This window comes from Barbus barbus (assembly GCF_936440315.1).
Source record: "Barbus barbus genome assembly, chromosome: 41".
NCBI lineage: Eukaryota > Metazoa > Chordata > Actinopteri > Cypriniformes > Cyprinidae > Barbus > Barbus barbus.
Window position 1 is genome coordinate 5,261,258 of NC_136719.1, and position 18,575 is coordinate 5,279,832.

At 37.3% G+C, this 18,575-nt stretch overlaps 1 protein-coding gene across 1 annotated transcript; it reads left to right on the forward strand.

Moving 5' to 3' along the window:
- Positions 1–451: 451 nt before the first annotated feature.
- ap4b1 (adaptor related protein complex 4 subunit beta 1) lies at positions 452–18,100 on the forward strand. Its single transcript, XM_079402444.1, has 11 exons — positions 452–594; positions 1,025–1,155; positions 3,282–3,506; positions 6,195–6,325; positions 7,839–7,986; positions 9,622–10,118; positions 11,249–11,332; positions 11,604–11,707; positions 12,487–12,694; positions 15,115–15,387; positions 16,321–18,100. Exons 2-11 carry the CDS (start codon positions 1,043–1,045, stop codon positions 16,749–16,751), a joined length of 2,214 nt encoding a protein of 737 aa, XP_079258570.1. The 5' UTR covers positions 452–594; positions 1,025–1,042; the 3' UTR covers positions 16,752–18,100.
- The last annotated feature ends 475 nt before the right edge of the window (positions 18,101–18,575 follow it).

Genomic DNA, 18,575 nt, shown 5'->3' on the forward strand with positions numbered 1-18,575 from the left:
AATAAGATAAAACAACTAATATATATATATATATATATATATATATATATATATATATATATATATATATATATATATATATATATCTCGTTTTAATTCACCCCTGAGCATATTTTTTTTTCTTTAAAAAATAATAAAAGTGTGATTTATTGACTTGGAAAATTTACTATTTGGGTAAATTTCATTAATTTATTAAAACAGATCAGTGTAGAACAGGGCTGTTGAGAACAACGTCAAGTAACGTTACATTATTTAAAAGGTTGATAAACAACATTTTAAAATGGAAAAAGAGAGTTCATAAGAAGCTTATACGTTTAGATAGTCTATACTTGTAGAAATATGTATGGTAAATATATTTGAAGTAAAATATTTATTTTATTATTCAGATCAGTTCGTTTGCTATATTTTTTTCTTAAAAAGTCCAAAGGCTTTTATTTTGGAAGTTTAGAACATGTTTGAGAGGAAGTAAACAGCTGACTTTGATCTCGGGCTTCCTGTTTGACATAAATACCTCCGATGGATTCTAATGTTCAATTTTCGCTCTTATTTTAGATGATTGTATGTTGATTTACTGTTTTTAAAGTGATACAGGAGGTATGTTACGTCTTATACGTCTTACTCAGCCTTTGTGGGCGCAAAAAGCGTATTTGTACTTTTAGAAATGGAGATAAATATTGCTTTCGATGTAGAGCTTGTCCATAAAGAGCTAAAGTTACACAACAAGTGCGGTGGCAGTGTATAAAATCGGTCTTTATATTTAACTTATGTTGGTCTGTTACTGTACTGTCAGGCTGACTTTAATTAGGATTGATTATGATTATTATTTGTTTTGGTGGGGATGATTTAATTTGTGTGTTATTGTGCTGTCAGACTGACACTTAATATGATTTATGATGTTTGTTATGATTAGGCACAAACCAGAAGGCATGGGAGAATAATTACATTACAAGCATGTTCACAAGGAATAAGAAAATAGAGTTTGAGTTGCGTTTATTCAGACTGTGTTCCTCTGCTTTTGTTGCAGGCACCTGAAGAACCCACGATGCCTTATTTAGGGTCGGAGGAGATGGTGAAAGAGCTCAAGCGAGCTCTGTCTAATCCAAATATTCAAGCAGACCGTCTCCGGTACAAAAACTACATCACTAAAGTCATCAGGTCTGTGAACTCAACACCTTGTTTTTAATGAAAGTGACCGTTTTCAAAAGGACAAGCAAATAGCTTACCCAAAAAATGAAAAAGATCCTATCCGTGATATTATCCTGGGAAACAGAAACGGAGATATTTAGCAGAATGTTCAAATTGCTACATTCCATGCAATGAAAGTGAATGGGGACTGGTGTTGTCAACCACTAAAAATGCATCGAACAATCATGGAAAACCTGTAAATATCATATCCACTATTAAAATAGTATTTCCATTCCTGAAGTCATTATTGAAATTAATAAAATGTTAAAAAAATGTAAATAATGTGGGAGTTAGGTATTGCTTGTGTAGTAGAATATAAAATGTTTGCAAGACATGTGAGCAAATTGTTCTTTAAATCAGTTTGAAAACTTATTTATTCAGTTAACTCTTTCGAAGAGATTTTTAACAGAGTTGAGCCAAATACAGTTTTGGAGTTTTTAGAAAAAGTTAATTGTAAAAACATGATATAATTCAGCCATAATATTTCTCGCCATGAAAATAGCCACAGAAGCTGGAATGGTGTTAAACACAAACAAACAAATCAGTTTGAATGATTTATTAGCAAAAATAAATAACAAATATTTATATATATATATACACTCACTGGCCACTTTATCAGGTACACCTGTTAATTTGCTTGGTAACACAAATTGCTAATCAGTCAATCACATGGCAGCAACTCAATGCATTTAGACATCTAGATGTGGTGAAGTCGACTTGCTGAAGTTCAAACCGAGCATCAGAATGGGGAAGAAAGGGGATTTAAGTGACTTTGAACGTGGAATGGTTGTTGTTGCCAGACTGGGATTTTCATGCACAACCATCTCTAGGGTTTACAGAGAATGGTCTGAGAAAGAGAAAATATCCAGTGGGTGGCAGTTGTGTGTGGACGAAAATGCCTCGTTGAGGTCAGAGGAGAATGGGCAGACTGGTTAGAGATTATAGAAAGGCAACAGTAACTCAAATAACCACTCGTTGCAACCAAGGTATGCAGAATACCATCTGAACGCACAACACGTCGAACCCTGAAGCAGATGGGCTACAGCAGCAGAAGACCACACCGGGTGCCGCTCCTGTCAGCTAAGAACAGGAAATGGAGGCTACAATTCACACAGGCTCACCAAAATCAGACAATAGAAGATTGGAAAACGTTGCCTGGTCTGATGAGTCTTGATTTCTGCTGCGACATTCAGATGGTAGAGTCAGAATTTGGCTTAAAGAACATGAAAGCATGGATCCATCCTACCTTGTCTCAACGGTTCTGGCTGGTGGTGGTGGTGTAATGGTGTGGGGGATATTTTCTTGGCACACTTTGGGCCCCTTAGTACCAATTGGGCATTGTTTAAACTCCACAGCCTACCTGAGTATTGTTGCTGACCATGTCCATCCCTTTATGACTACAGTGTACTGATGATAGCTACTTCCATCAGGATAATGCACTGATAATGTCAGAAAGCTCAAATCATCTCAGACTGGTTTCTTGAACATGACATGAGTTGACTTTACTCCAATGGCCTCCACAGTCACCAGATCTCAATCCAATAGAGCACCTTTGGGATGTGGTGGAACGGGAGATTCACATCATGGATGTGCAGCAGACAAATCTGCAGCAACTGTGTGATGCTATCATGTCAATATGGACCAAAATCTCTGAGGAATGTTTTGAATCTATGCCACGAAGAATTAAGGCAGTTCTGAAGGCAAAAGGGGGTCCAAACCGGTACTAGCAAGGTGTACCTAATAAACTGGCCAGTGAGTGTACATATATATATTTCTTATTCGGTCATTATTGCCCAGTAATCACATGTGATTGGTTCATAGAAAAGTTGTGGAAATTTATTGGTTAAAAATGTGTGGGAATCCCTGAATGAAAATGAAATGAAAATAGTCTGTAATGCATATTTTTCAAGCCTTATGAAGCTGCAACAATTGTGTATTCTATGAGAAACCGAGCAACATTTAAGTCATTATTTATTTTACAGCACATCTTCCACCATAATTAGATTATAATAATAATCTAATCTAATAATAATCATCATTAGATAATTCCACCGTATCTAATTAGATAGAACTTGTAAAATGTTGTTTCTTCGAAGGTACATGACACAGGGCCTGGATGTCTCTGCTTTATTTATGGACATGGTGAAAGCCAGTGCTACAGTCGATATTGTTCAGAAGAAACTGGTTTATCTGTACATGTGCACCTATGCCAGTGACAAGCCTGACCTGGCTCTGCTGGCCATCAACACGCTCCGTAAGGACTGCGCTGATCCCAACCCCATGGTGCGAGGGTTGGCCCTGAGGAACATGTGCAACTTCAGGTTTGTATGTTCTTTTTGTCTGTCTAGACCCAGAATGTAATAGATGTGCTCTTTTCACGGCGCCTTATTTATTACTTGGCAATACCATAACAAACATCACAACAACATCTTATTAATACCCTAATAAGCAACATCCTAGCAACCACACAAGACACCCTAACAAGCATTCAGGACACAACAGCAGCCTAGCAACACCCTAACAAGCAATGATCTAGCAACCATACAAGACACACTAGGGGTCATTAACAATGCCCTAAAAACCACCCAGAACACGGCAACAACATTCAAACAGTGCCTCAGCAACAAACAAGCCACACCCTAGCAACTACCCAGGATACCTTAGTGATCACTTGGCAGTAACTTGCCAGCCTCCCAGAATACTGCAACAACATCTTAGCAACACCCTTGCAACCATTCATAATTCTACAACTACAGCATAGCAACAACTTAACAAGCAGCACCCTAGCAACCATCCAAGGCACCCTAACAACCACCCAGAACATAGCAACAATATTCAAACAATGCATCAGCAACGAACACCACAACAGTCAGCCTTGCAACATGCTAACAAGCAACACCCTAGAAACCTCCCAGGACACTTTTGCAATCAACACCCTTGCAACCATTCAGAATTCTACAACAACAGCCTAGCAACACCTTAACAAGTAATGCCCTAGCAACCATCCAATACTCCCTAGCATCCCTTTAACAACCACACAGAACACAGTGACATCATTCAAACAATACTTCAGCAACAAACTCTGTAACAGTTTGCCTTGCTACACTAACAAGCAATGCCCTAGCAATTACCCAGGACACCTTAGAACACTGTAACAACATCTTAGCAACACCCTAACAATTAATGTCCTTGCAACCTCACAGGAACAACCAGCAATCACCCAAGGCACTTCATTTAACAACAGTCTAGCCAGCATTCAGAACACAACAACAGCCCAGCAACACCCTAAAAAGCAATGCTCTAGCAACCATCTAAGACACACTAGAAGTCATTAACAATGCCCTAACGATCAGCCTTGCAACACCCAATAAACCTCTCTGGTCACTTTAGCAGTCACTTAACAACCACCCAGAACACAACGACAACATTCAAACAGTGCCCCAGCAACGAACACTGCAACAGTTGCTACTCTATAACAAACAACGCCCTAGCAACTACCCAGGACACTTTAGCGATCACTTACCAATAACTTGGCAATCTCTCAGAACATCCTAGCAAGCACGAAAGACATTCTAGCAAACATTCAGGAAACAAAAACAACACCTTAGCAACCATCACCCTAAAACCCATCCAAGTCACCCTAGTAATCACCTAGCAACCATCCAGAACACGAAAACAACAGCCAAGATGTGTCCCAGCAACGTTCCACAACACTGCAACAATTTGGCTTCTAGCATCCTAACGAACAACAACCTAGCAACCACACAGAACTTCACAACAATATCTTAGCAACACCCTAGCAACCCTAGCAATCAACCAAGACACCTTAGCAACACCCTACCTACCGTTCAGAAAACTGCAATAAACTAGCAAGCACCTAGGACATCTTAAGAATCGCTTAGCAACAACCTAGGGACCATTCAGAACAACACAACAACAACAACAACCTAACAGTCACCGTAGGAGCCGTAGTTCACTGACAAGCTACGCAATATCTCGTTCATTATCGAGGGCGATATATCAGCGATAATGAAAGCGATACTGTGTAGCTTGTCAGTGAACTACTGCCCCGTGAATTAAATGCTGCTCTATTTGAAAACAGGTGATGGAGATTTAGCGCTAATCAAGGAACCAGCTTTACTGACGAGATGTGCATGCATATCACATGCAGTGTTGGGGAGTAGTTAACTACAAGTAGCGACGCTACTAACTTAACTACATTTTTCAGTAGCTTGGCAGTAGCTCAGTTGCTTTTTAAACAGTGTAGCTTTTCCAGTAGCTAACTACTTTTTGCAGCAAGTAGCGGTGTAGCGCGAGCAAAAGCTACATTGCGTTTTGTCGAGCCTGCGCGAATCAGCGCGATGCAAGGATATTCTTCTTGTTTGATTACAAACTCATTTTTTGCCATTACCGCCACCTGTTGTTTAATCACGCATCTTGCGGCTAACGGTTCACTGACGTACAGAAGTGGGTTGACACACCCATATTATCCATGATGGAGCAAGACGTGGCGGCAGATTTGGAGGATGGAGAAACAACTAACGTTAATTACCCATGGCCTTATTTGTCCAAGTTCATGTCTCTCAAAGAAACGACAAGTAAAGGTTACACTTTTTGTAACAGTCTGAGATATTTGAGTGTTGTGTGTAATAAAACAATACTCTTTGAAATCATAATTGTATTTCATTGTTTTAAACACTAAATATTTTACTTAAAACATTCCTCAGACACTTATTCAGTTATTTATAATATACGCTGTTCAAAAAAATCAAAAGTAGTTTCAATGTAGCTAGCTACTTTTTGATAGTAACTTGTAGTGTAGCTAACTACTTTTCCAAAAGGGTAGCTTGACTGTAGTTTAACTACTTTAACTTACGAGTAGCTTGTAGCTTGTCAAACTACAGTTTCAGAGTAGCTTCCCCAACACTGATCACATGCAATATATCGCCCAGCCCTACTTGCAACCAAACAGCCCAGTTATTTTCTTCTTTTATTTGCTTGTTTTTCAGGATGCCGGGAATGGCAGAGTACATAGAGCAGCCCATTGTTGCTGGTCTGCGGGACAAGGCCAGTTACGTAAGGAGAGTCGCTGTGCTTGGTTGTGCCAAAATGCACAGTCTGCAGCCCAACACAGAGATCGGTAGAGTCAAGTATTCTGTTTATATGAATGATTACGCTTGCTAAGGATAATGTGATAAAAATTACTTGCTTATTTTAACACAAGTGCATAAATGGGCATAAGCAGAGAGATTTATGATTTTAGGTCAGAGTGTTCCCTTTAAAGGAATGTTTCTGGTTCAGCGTCTGTGATCACTAACAGCATGCCAAGAATTCTTAACTACAAAAAACATACTTTCAACAGAACACATCACATACTTGTAGACAACCTGTTGCATCGCATTTTTGTTGAAAACGGACACTTTTTCTTTATCAAAAGCAGGGTAAATTCAGGACATGTTTATTATGATGCTTCTAAACAGCAGTACAGTGGCATTTCCTGTATTTCCTAAGTGTGCAGGGTGTGTGTAGCCTCAGGAGATTTGAATAGCCTTTCTGTAAGTGTCTGGTTAATGTTTTTATGTGATGAATTTACATTTACATTTATTCATTTAGCTGACGCTTTTATCCAAAGCGACTTACAATTGCTATATATGTCAGAGGTCGCACGCCTCTGGAGCAACTAGGGGTTAAGTGTCTTGCTCAGGGACACATTGGTGTCTCACAGTGGATTCGAACCCGGGTCTCTCACACCAAAGGCATGTGTCTTATCCACTGCGCCATCACCACCCCCCTAGGGGTGAATGTCTGAATTACAGGTCTGTTCACCCAAAAATAAAAATTAGCTGAAAAACCCTCAGGTCATTTAAGATGTAGATGAGTTTGTTTCTTCACGGGAATAGATTTGTAGAAATGTAGCATTCCATCACTTGCTCACCAGTGGATCCTCTGCAGTGAATGGGTGCCGTCAGAATGAGAGTCCAAACAGCTGATAAAAACATCACAATAATCCTCAAGTAATCCATACCGCTCCAGTACATCAGTCTTGTGAAGAGATAAGCAGTCTTAACCATCATTAAGACTTTTTTTTTTAATTTTTAACTTCAGACTGTCACTTCTAGCCAAAATACCAGTCCATGATCCATAATAACGCTTCTTCCAGTGAGAGATCCAACCCTGGTTGTCTCTCCCATCAAAATCCCCCAACATATTTGTGTTTTGAACTGCTTCCTCTTGTAAAGTGTTTGATCTGTGCATATTTCTGTCCCAGTTCAGACAAGGCGACTTTTTCGCTGAAAAAAGCAATATGGATTGAGCACTCATATTTCAGCCAGACACAATGTTATGAAACTAAAAACATCTTAATGATGGATTTATTTCATACAAACACTCAGATTTTTGCTTCACAGTGTGTTAACTGGTGGACTGGAATGGTGTGGATTATTTGTGTTTTTATCAGCTGTTTGGTCTCTCATTCTGACGGCACCCATTTACTGCAGAGGATCCATTGGTGAGCAAGTGCTGCAAAATTTTCAGTAGATTTTAGTTTTTGGGTGAACTTTTCCTTTAAATATACAGTATAGTCTCTTTAAATATGTGTAAGTGTCTGCCAAATGAATGCATGTAAATAAATGCTCTGGATGTGTGTCTTTCAGATGGCACTATTGTGAATGAGCTATATGCTCTTCTGAGGGACCCGGACCCTGTGGTTGTAGTGAACTGTCTTCGTGCCTTAGAGGAAATTCTCAAAGATGAGGGTGGTGTTGTTATTAACAAACCCATTGCTCATCATCTTCTCAACAGGTTTGCTGTTTTCGCCATTTATATTATGTAAAATATTCATCCAAACATGTCACCCTCATGTTGTTTTAAGAATGTCAAAAATTTTGTTTACAGCATGTTTTAAGTTCTAGGCAAATGTGCTCTTTGTATTCATCTGGGTTTTGTAGTTCTGAAAAAAAAAAAAAAATGTAAGTTTAATGGCTCCGTCAAGTAAAAAATAATATTTTCCTTAAATCTTGAAAACATTTTCAGTATAATCAGTACTTTCAGTATATTTTACAGTAAAAAATATCCTAAATGACTAATTTGTAAATATCCTTATATTTTTGGGAAGATTTCCAGTTTTAATTTAGTATATTTCAGGATTTTATAGTCAACTTAAAAAAAATTTAATTATTACTTAAAGCTGCTGTCCGTAACTTTTTTTGATTAAAAATGATCTGAAAATTCATAAAAATCATAAAATTCAGATTGAACCACTGATGGCAGATGGACTATTTTGACGAAGCGTTTACGGGTTTGGAACGACATGGGGTAAGTGATTAATGACAAATTTCATTTTGGGGTGGAGTAACCCTTTAATATTTCAGAGCCTATTAAATGTTAAAAATAATGGCTTTCAATTATACTGTAATGTTGAATGGCTATAATTAATATGTAAAATTGAGGGAAAATGCATTTATTAGAGACACCAGTAGCAGTATTGGTATTAATGCTTAATAAATAATAGGCTACTTTGTAAAAAGATGCCATTAAAAACATATTTAAAATATACTGTTGTTTCTACATTAATTTGGAGGTTCAATGTGAAATTATGACAATATAAATATGCGATAATCATGATGAATTACAGAGAAATGTGTTTTTTTTTGTTTTTGTTTTTTTTTAATCGATTGACAGACAGCATTTTTATAGATTTTCAATTTCAATTTAATTTCAAATTTTATAGGTCCCCCAGAAAGAGATGGGGACGGCCCCCACCCCCTTGGCCCCCTTCAAATTTCTGTTTGATAATCCGGCCCTCAAATGAAGCTAATTGAATAGCCCTGCTCTAATCCGTTAACATGGGTGCGGAAAAAAAATATGCACCACATACGCACTGCAAACAGAATATGTGTGAAACCGCTGTAACACGATGGACTGGTCCGTTTGCCGAAAACATGCAAAGGACAAGAATCTCAACGTTTTTAGGACAAAAAAAAGGATAAATCAATAAATGTGTTTTTTTTTCTTGTAAGTAAAGGACAAATTAAAAACATTGTAAATATGTTTAGTTGTAATAAATACCTGTTTTTGCAAAAAGAGTTTGATGGCCGGTAAATTTGATCAGGTCACCGGCCATTGGCAGGTATGGCAAGAAGTTAGTTTTAGGCCCTGGTCACGTCTGTAAACATAAAGACGTTTTCCCGGCTAGTAGGCTCCTGCAGGAGGTGCTTTCAGTTAGTTGCCAACGCAGCAATTCGTTTTTTTCATCAAGTTTTTCATCTGATATTTAGATTTGAGTTTTTTTCATGGTTTTAGTATTAGTTAACAATAACAATACTTAGTTGCAGTTTTGCAGGACAAAAAGTTTTCAAAGGCGTCATGCATGTCTTTGACCTCTTTAGCAGATTGTCTAATGACCGACTTTGTGTTTTCATGTGTTTTCTCCTTCAGAATGAAGGACCTGGACAGTTGGGCTCAGAGTGAAGTCCTCACCTTCCTGCTACGCTACCGTCCTCGTAGCGACGACGAGTTGTTCGACATCCTCAGCCTATTAGACACCTTCCTCCAAAGCACTCACGGACATGTCGCAGTTGCCACGCTCCGCCTCTTCCTTCATTTAGCCTCCGCCCACCCGGTTGTGCAGGCCGACGCCCTCCTGCGCACAAGTGCGCCCCTGCTGGCCACCTGCGGTGCTGCGTCACGCGAGCTTCGCTTTGCTGGCCTCTGTCACGTACAGCAGGTCATGCGGAGTCAGCCGGGCCTTTTCGGCATGCATTACAAACGCTTCTTCTGTGGATACTCTGAACCCAGTTACATTAAATTTCGCAAGATGGAGATCCTGGTGGAGCTGGTGAATGATGAAAATGTGGCTTTGGTTTTGGAGGAGCTGAGAAGCTACTGCACTGATGTGTCTCCCGAACTGGCCCAGGCAGCCATTGCCGCTATAGGTACAAGATGCTGTTTGTTTCTATCGTTTGATTAAACAATGATTAAAATACAAAAACTTCATTTTGAGGAGCAAATGTCAAATTAGAGGTTGTAGGCATCTTGCACAGTCAGGGTGCAAATTTATTAATTTTTTTAAACAAACGATGAGGTGCCTAACTTTCTTTTTCTTTCTTCCTTCCTTTATCAGTCATTCATTTATTTGAGATTTGTTTTGCGATTTGCAACCCTGTTATTAAAATTTTGTCTGGTTATAGTTTACAATCCTGTCTGATTTCACTGCATTTATTAATGCATTGTAAATTAACAAATTTAATTGATTTATTTTTATATTAATGTAAAACACCTAAATAGGCACACGTGATTTTTTTTTTTTTTTTTTTGCCCTTCCCCCCCATTTTTTAAAATAGAAAATCTAATGGTAACTGGGTTGCACGCAAAGTAATAAGACCGTTAAATGTTCCTTTTCTGTACTTTCTTTTTTTAAAGTATAAAGATTTTGATAGTTTTATACATTTAATTGAATATCATTCTAACATCAATTTATTGTAAAAAAAAAAAAAATCTAATATTTATTTAATAATTTTATATTTATATAAATTTTTTTATCCTTTATTTTTATTAATACATTATTAATTATAATATTATTGTACCATTTTAATTATTAGATTGCATTGAGATCACGCAAAAATAACCTTTTAAGGGTATTAATACAGAGATTTAACAAACTAGCTTCTTCATGCTAACGTATAATAATTTATCTTACAGATTTATTATGGCATTTGAACTTTTGTTTTCACAAAAGTAAAGGGACACAATCTGTACCCTTTTCATAGAAAGTGGTATGTAAAAATTTGCAATAATCTGAGACCTTTAAAAAAATACATATATTTCTAAACGGACAGAATTTGAATCCTTAATGGCTTTGTTTTCATTTTTGTCAAATAAAATATTATATTTACTGACTAAGGTTAACTTTTAATATTTCCACAACAGGCAGTATAGCATTTTATGTCGCTTGTCCAGTAATATAAATCACACTTTTTAATTTATCATCACAGCTTTCTGCTGAAATTACTATTACTGTTACTTCTAAATTCTTGTTAAGAAAAATAAAAATCTCTCTTCTAAGGTCGTATTGCACGAACATACAGTGAAAAGTGTCTGGATATCCTGACCGGACTGCTGGCATTGAAACAGGATCACATCACGTCAGGTATGAGAGAAAACTGAGCCACACCCGTGTGCACGCTTGGGATTTTTTAGATCTTCTAGTTAATGAGTAAAGGAGGGTAAAGGTTTTTTTTTTTTTTTTTTTTTTTTTTTTTTTTTTTTTTTGAAGGAGATACTGTTTGCTTTTCACAACTTTTAGCAGGCACTTTCTCCAGCCTGGATAATAGCTTTGTTTGCAAACAGACAAAATCAGTTCACAGAATCAACTCTTCCTCTCTCTCTCTCTCTCTGTGTGTGTGTGTGTGTGTGTTTAGCCGTGATCCAGACGTTCAGGGATTTGGTGTGGTTCTGTCCTCAGAGTACAGTCGCTGTGTGTCAGACCATCGAGGCCTGTGTTGACAGTCCTCAAGATAGTGAGGTGAGATGATTCACCTGCTTTTTATTTTGACCATCTACAACAAGCAGGCTGTGTTTGACACTTTTTGATGCTTTTTCTTCACAATCCCACAAACAAAATGGAAAAAATGCTAGTTTTGTAAAGAAATGCATACTTTGTCAATTTATTGTCTACAAAAGTAATTTCAAGCATTTTAGCATGTCTTGCATTTGAAAAGGCAATAAGATAAATTAGTCTTAATTTGTCTATATTTACAAAATACATAATACATAGACGCATTTAGGTAGGTCAGGGGATCGGCGCATTCACTTCAAAATGAAAGTAACGTTAATCCTCTGCATCTTCAGCGGCTCAGATGTCGAGAGTAATGCCTTGTCAGTCAACTGTTGTGAGAGCGGTCTGTACAGAACTACGTCATTCTAACAGGACTCTCAGAAAAAAGAAAAAAAAAAACACTGGGTGGATTTTTATCATTATAGGATGGATGTGTACACACACTTTATTTTAGTCTCTGTACATCATCAAGGAATATGCCTGGCACTACAGGCCTTCAGATCATCACCAATTCACAGTCTGTATGCAGTGGCTAATGAACTTCCTCTGGAGAACAGATGCCTCAAATTAGCTTTACAGAAGACAACAAAGCTAAAGCCCAATGCAGACTATTACAGTCTTCTGAATATCCACATCATAAGAGAAAGCCGAGGCATATCTGACCTCCTCGTTTAAAGATACAGCTTGTTTAGTAAAGTTTCCATTACAAATTTACATTTGATAAATCCTTTCACTGTTTTTCTCAGGGAAAGCAGGCTCTGTTATGGCTTCTGGGAGAACATGGTGATCAAATCAGTAGTGCCCCCTATGTGATGGAGGGCTACATAGACGGGCTGAAGACTGAGCTGTCCTCGGCTGTGAAGATGGAGCTGCTGACCGCCTCGGTCAAGATGTTCCTGTGCCGCCCTGCTGAGACTCAAGACATGCTGGGCCGTCTTTTACATTACTGTATTGGTGTGTAGAGCATGTTTACAGACAATCTCAATAGAAGCAGCAAAAGAACAAAAATAATTGCGTTCCTCCAGGTATATACAGTGGCCTCCATAAGTATTGGAACAGTAAAGACAAAATTGCTCTGTTGGCTGTGGAGTCAAGACATTTGCAAATATGATTAAAAGATGAATATGAGACAAAACTACAGAATGTCACATTTTATTATTAGCCGTTTCAACACATACATGTTTCACCAAATAAAAAGCACAGCACTTTTAGAGTTCATCCCACTCATTGATGTGAGCATAAGTATTGGGACAGTTGAACATAAGGCAGATATAAAAGAGTAAAAGCTATTATTTAGTTGCAGATCCCTTGAGCACAATCACAGCAGTGAGTCTGTGACCCATAGACGTCACCAGACTCTTGCTCACATCCTTTGAAATACTTTTCCCAGCCTTTAATGGGAACAATCTACTGTCCTCAGGAGACTTTGACACAGAATTACAGATGCTACACAGCAAGAGTTTCTGCCTTTACTCTCCTCTCCAGCTGGTGAAATTCATGTTCAATCAGATTTAAATCTGGAGATTGACTTGGGCAATCTAAGACTTTCCATTTCTTTGCTCTTATAAATTCCTTGACTGAACTGGCAGGGTGTTTTGGGTCATTGTCCTGATGCAATATGAAGCACTTCCTAATGAATCTGGTGGCATTTTCTTGAATATTAGTAGATGGTTTTGTATCCTTCCAAATTCATTCTGCTACTGTCATCATACATTAAGTCATCAGTAAAGTTGAGAGGGCCTGTTCCAGAGGCAGCCATGCATGCCCATGCCATGACACCACCTCCACCATGCTTTACAGATGAGGCTGTATGCTTGGGATCATTTGCAGTTCCCTTTTTTTCTCCACATTTTTGCTTTCCCATCACTTAGATAAAGGTTCATCTTTGTCTCATCGGTCCATAAACACAGTTCCAAAACTCTTCTGGCTCACCTTTGTGCTTTTTTGCAAACTCTAATCTTGTGTTTCTATTTTTGGTGCTGGTCAGAGGTTTGCATCTTGCTGTGTAGCATCTGTAATTCTGTGTCAAAGTCTCCTGAGGACAGTAGATTGTCAGAGCACCACCCCAGCTTTCTGGAAGTTGTTGGTGATTTTACAGACATGTCTTTTAGGGTTCATTTTCACAGCTTTTATGATTTGTCTGTCATCAACTGTTGTTTTCTCAGCCGATCAGGTAGTTGCTGGTGTCGCTGGTGGTTTCCAAACTCTTGATTTCTCCATGCCCTTTGTTTTTGCTAGAGCTCTAATTGACTTCCTCTTTTCTTTTAGCATCCAAATTGCCAAGTCAGCTCCCTCATCTTCATCCTGGTTTGTGTGTGTCATCATCGAATGCAAGATTCAGAATACAGAAGTAATGGATATAACTGATACGACACATTCCCTGCTTTTAATATCTGAAGAATTAATGCAACAGGACACAGCTGACCACTTAGAAAGACCTGTGAGGCAACTGCTCCAATACTTATGCTCACATCAGATAGAGGCATGAATCTCTAAAAGTGCTGAACTTCTTAGCTGGTAAAACATCTATGTGTTGAATCACCCAATAATAAAATGACATTCTGTAGTTTTGTCTCATATTCATCTTTTAATCATATTTGTAAATGTCTTGACTCCACAGCCAACAGAGCAATTTTGTCTTTACTGTTCCAATACTTTCGGAGGGCACTGTATATGTATTTGTGACCCTGGACCACAAAACCATAACGGTAATTTTTTTTTTTTGTAGTTGAGATTTATACATCTTCTGAAAGCTGAATAAATAAGCTTTCCATTGAGGTTTTCGTTTGTTAGGATAGGACGATATTTGGCTGAGAGAACTATTTGAAAATCTGGAATCTGAGGGTGCAAAATATTTTAATATTGAGAAAATCGCCTTTAAAGTTGTCCAAATGAAGTTCTTAGCAATGCATATTACTAATCAAAAATGAAGTTTTGATATATTTACAGTAGGAAATTTACAAATTATCTTCATGGAACATGATCTCTACTTAATATCCTAATGATTTTTGGCATAAAAGAAAAATCTATAATTTTGACCCATACAATGTATTTTTGGCTATTGCTACAAATATACCCCAGCGACTTAAGACTGGTTTTGTGCTCCAGGGTCACATATAGGTCTAAACAGTAATCTTTGTATATAGTAGTCTATTATGCTAGACATTTATGTGCACATCATAGTATTTTAGAAACTGTGCCACAGGCCTTCCTTCCTGTTCTCATTTTAGTTTATTTTCGGTCTGTGTGAAGGCATTCATTCTGAGAAATGGTCACAGATGTGCCCTTCACAGTATCTTCGTTTCCTTTGACACATTTATTCAAGAGCTTCTTGTTTCTGTAATTGATTTACAATATTCTTTGGCCCACCGCAGAGGAAGAGAGTGACGTGTGTGTGCGTGACCGGGCTTTGCTGTACTACAGACTTCTTCAGCGGGGAGTTGAAGAGACGAGGAAGGTTGTAACCGGACCCAAATCTGATCCGTCCATGAGTGTTCTCACCGGACGTCAAGAAGAGCCCATTAGTCAGTGGGCCTCTACCTTCAACACACTCGGCCCGCTGGCTGGACGTGATTTATGCCCTCAGACTGCTGTTGTATCAGCCGCTGACCAGCTATACAGCAGTGCAGAAAAGGAGCTGTTGCCAGGTAAAACAGATCTCTTTTAATTGCATAATTTTTTATGATTTTTATATTTTTTTAAGTATAAAAAGTGATTATTTTAGCATTTACTCTATTATAACTTTTTCGTTTTAATTAGTGTATATAATAAAAATGTGTGTGTGGTTTATTTTTTCAAGTAATAAATGTTTAAAATAAATACACACATATCTACAAAAATATATACACATACACAGTATATGTGTATATATATATATATATATATATATATATATATATATATATATATATATATTTTATTGTCAAGTGTTAGTTCTTAGTATATTTAGTTTTAGTACTTTAACAGAAATTAAAAAATGTTAGCATATTTTTTTTTTCAGTTAATGTGTACTTAAAAAGGATTTTTTAAAATCAGTTTAACTATAATAATCCTGACAATAACTCTTTTTATTGTTTACATAAATTTTATTGTGATTTAATTAAATATACAGTAAGTAAATTGTCATTGTACATTTAATTTTTAATTTTATAATAAATTCAATACCAATATAACATCATATATCTTACCTATTTTTTTAGTGTCTGTATATATTTTTTTATTACACTTTATTTCTTAGTTTACACTTTAATTCTTAGTTTTAGTTATTTTAGTATCTCAACTTCAAACAAAAATGTTAATTATATTTAAAAATATATTTATATTTTATTTTATTTTGGGGTTTTTTTTTTAATACTTTAACTATTTAAAAATTATTATTATTAAAGAAAAATCAGTTTTAGTTAATAATAGTCCTGACAATAATTTTTTTTAATTATTTACATAATTTGAATTAATTGGGATTTAAATATATAATATATTATAAATATTATGATATTGTACATTATAATTTTATTATAAATGCAATATTAATATAGCACCATATAACTGTCTCACCCCGCCCGTGTTTCTCTGACTAACAGAAAGTACAGATGTAACCCTCTCCAGCCCAGATGACACAGAAGAGGAGATCAGTCTATCTCTGGGTCCTCCTTTATCCCATGAGACTTTTGAGAAAATTTGGCTGGACTCGGAGGTTCTCCACAGGCAAACTCTGGGATTCCTTCGACCCAGAACGGCTCCGGATACGTTACAGGCTGCCTTACAGCTGGTGAAGATCCAGACTCTGGCCTTCACTCCGGGTGACACTGTCCCATGGAAGGCCTACATTTACACCAGGAGCACTGGCACCCTGATCATCGCTGAACTGCTGCAGGGGGACCCGCAGGCCCCTGGCAGTGATGAAAGCCTGGTGGTATCAGTCAAACAGCAGCCCGTAAACCAGCATGCCATCAGAGGATTTGTTACAATACTCAAGAGTGTGCTGCAGACTCTTAATGTTGATAGTTCATGAAATTCAGAAGGCTGAACTATTGCTACTATTATTGCTTTGAGGACAATGTACAGTGTATTACAGTATCCAAGCTAGAGCATTTTCAACAAATAATTGAATGGTCTTTCTAAACACAAAACCCTTCCAATAAAACAGTAGAATGCCGTTGGAATCTACAGACAGTTAAATCTGTTTTTAGCACTGAATGACACTGGCTTACAAATTTAGCACACGTATGGTAAGGTAAAATAAACCAAACCATGTCTCTTTGCAGGTACGAGGAAGTTCATCAGAAATGACGAAGTTCAGAATTGCTATTTCATGCAGGTTCCCCAGCAGATCTGTATTGTATATCTTGTGTACTTTTCACATATAAGTCAAACAAATGATACATGTGTGGTATTCTGATCTCGCAGCTGTCTCGGGTTATAATTTTCCTTTTCAACATCTTGCAGACAAAGCAATGTTTACTGTACAATAACATTTGTTTTTAGTTTATGAACACTATTATTTATAGTAAATGTGATTCGTTATACAAAACAGGTGCCTTTTGTGTCCTGCAATATCATGAATATACTTGTAATATGTAGTATTATAGGCATTTTTGAAGAAAAATATAAATGAAAGAATTTTAAGTTCTGTATTCAAATGTTTTAATGCTTTTGTGCATTCTCTATTGAAGATGTATAGTATTATAGATAGCCCATCAAATCAAAGATTTCAGCTTTACCGTTCACGGTAGCCGAGTTGAATTCCAGGTAGTGTAGGAAGTAGTGAAAAATATAATGCTTGACAGCTGTTTTACGACACATTTTAAACGTTCAACCGTAATATCCAGTGACGCAAACTACTCAACTTTTTTCTTAAATTTCAATGTTTAGAATTGAAAATATGGTATCATTTACACGAATCGTGTAATTCATAACTGAATGTGATGAGACATGAGTGAACGAGTACAAATAAGAGTGAATGTGTGCATTTTGTTTTTGTATTGTTTTTGTTTTTTTGTCTTTTTTTGGGTGTCAAACTCGGTTCCTGGAGGGCTGCAAGTGTTTAGTTCCAACCCTGCTCCAACACACAAAACTAGTTTTCAAGTAAGCCTGAAGGACTTGATTTGCTGGATCATCTTCCCATTTTTTGGCCAGCTTTATTGCCAGGTATGTTTGCACATACAAGGAATTTGTTTTGGTGACAGAAGCTCCACAGTGCGACAGAATGACAATGACCGGACAGGACACATATAATAAAAAAATTGTCCAAATATACAAAATAGACAATGTGCAAAATAGCACAAATACAATATACAAAATAGACAATTTAGTATGTACAAGTATGTTAGGTGCAAATTTGAAATGTAATAAGTATGTGTTAAATAAAAAATAATTTAAAAAAGTATGATAGTGTTGCGTGTTTCATGTTTATTGTTAAGAGTTCAAGTGTTCTTGAGATGGCTTGCCTGAGGGAAGAAACTGTTCCTGTGTCTGGTCGTTCTGGTGCTCAGAGCTCTGTAGCGTCGACTACTGAAGTTCAAAGAGGGAGTGTGCTGGATGTGAGGGGTCCAGAGTGATTTTACCAGCCCTTTTGCTCACTCTGGATGAGTACAGTTCTTGGAGACTGGGGAGTGTTGAACCTATGATTCACTCAGCAGTCCGGACTACTCTCCGTAGTCTTCTGAGGTCAGATTTGGTAGCTGAGCTGAACCAGACAGTTATTGAAGTGCAGAGGATGGATTCAATGATGGTAGAGTAGAACTGTTTCAGCAGCACCTGTGGCAGGTTGAACTTCCTCAGCTGGCGAAGGAAGTACAACCTCTGCTGGGCCTTTTTAACAATAGAGTCAATGTGA

Bases quoted from the DNA above. Each gene is read 5' to 3' on its own strand.
- ap4b1 (XM_079402444.1), top strand. From the start codon at position 1,043: ATGCCTTATTTAGGGTCGGAGGAGATGGTGAAAGAGCTCAAGCGAGCT. The intron at 1,156-3,281 runs GTCTGTGAACTC...GTTTCTTCGAAG, and splicing joins TACATCACTAAAGTCATCAG to GTACATGACACAGGGCCTGG. The intron at 11,708-12,486 runs GTGAGATGATTC...TGTTTTTCTCAG, and splicing joins ACAGTCCTCAAGATAGTGAG to GGAAAGCAGGCTCTGTTATG.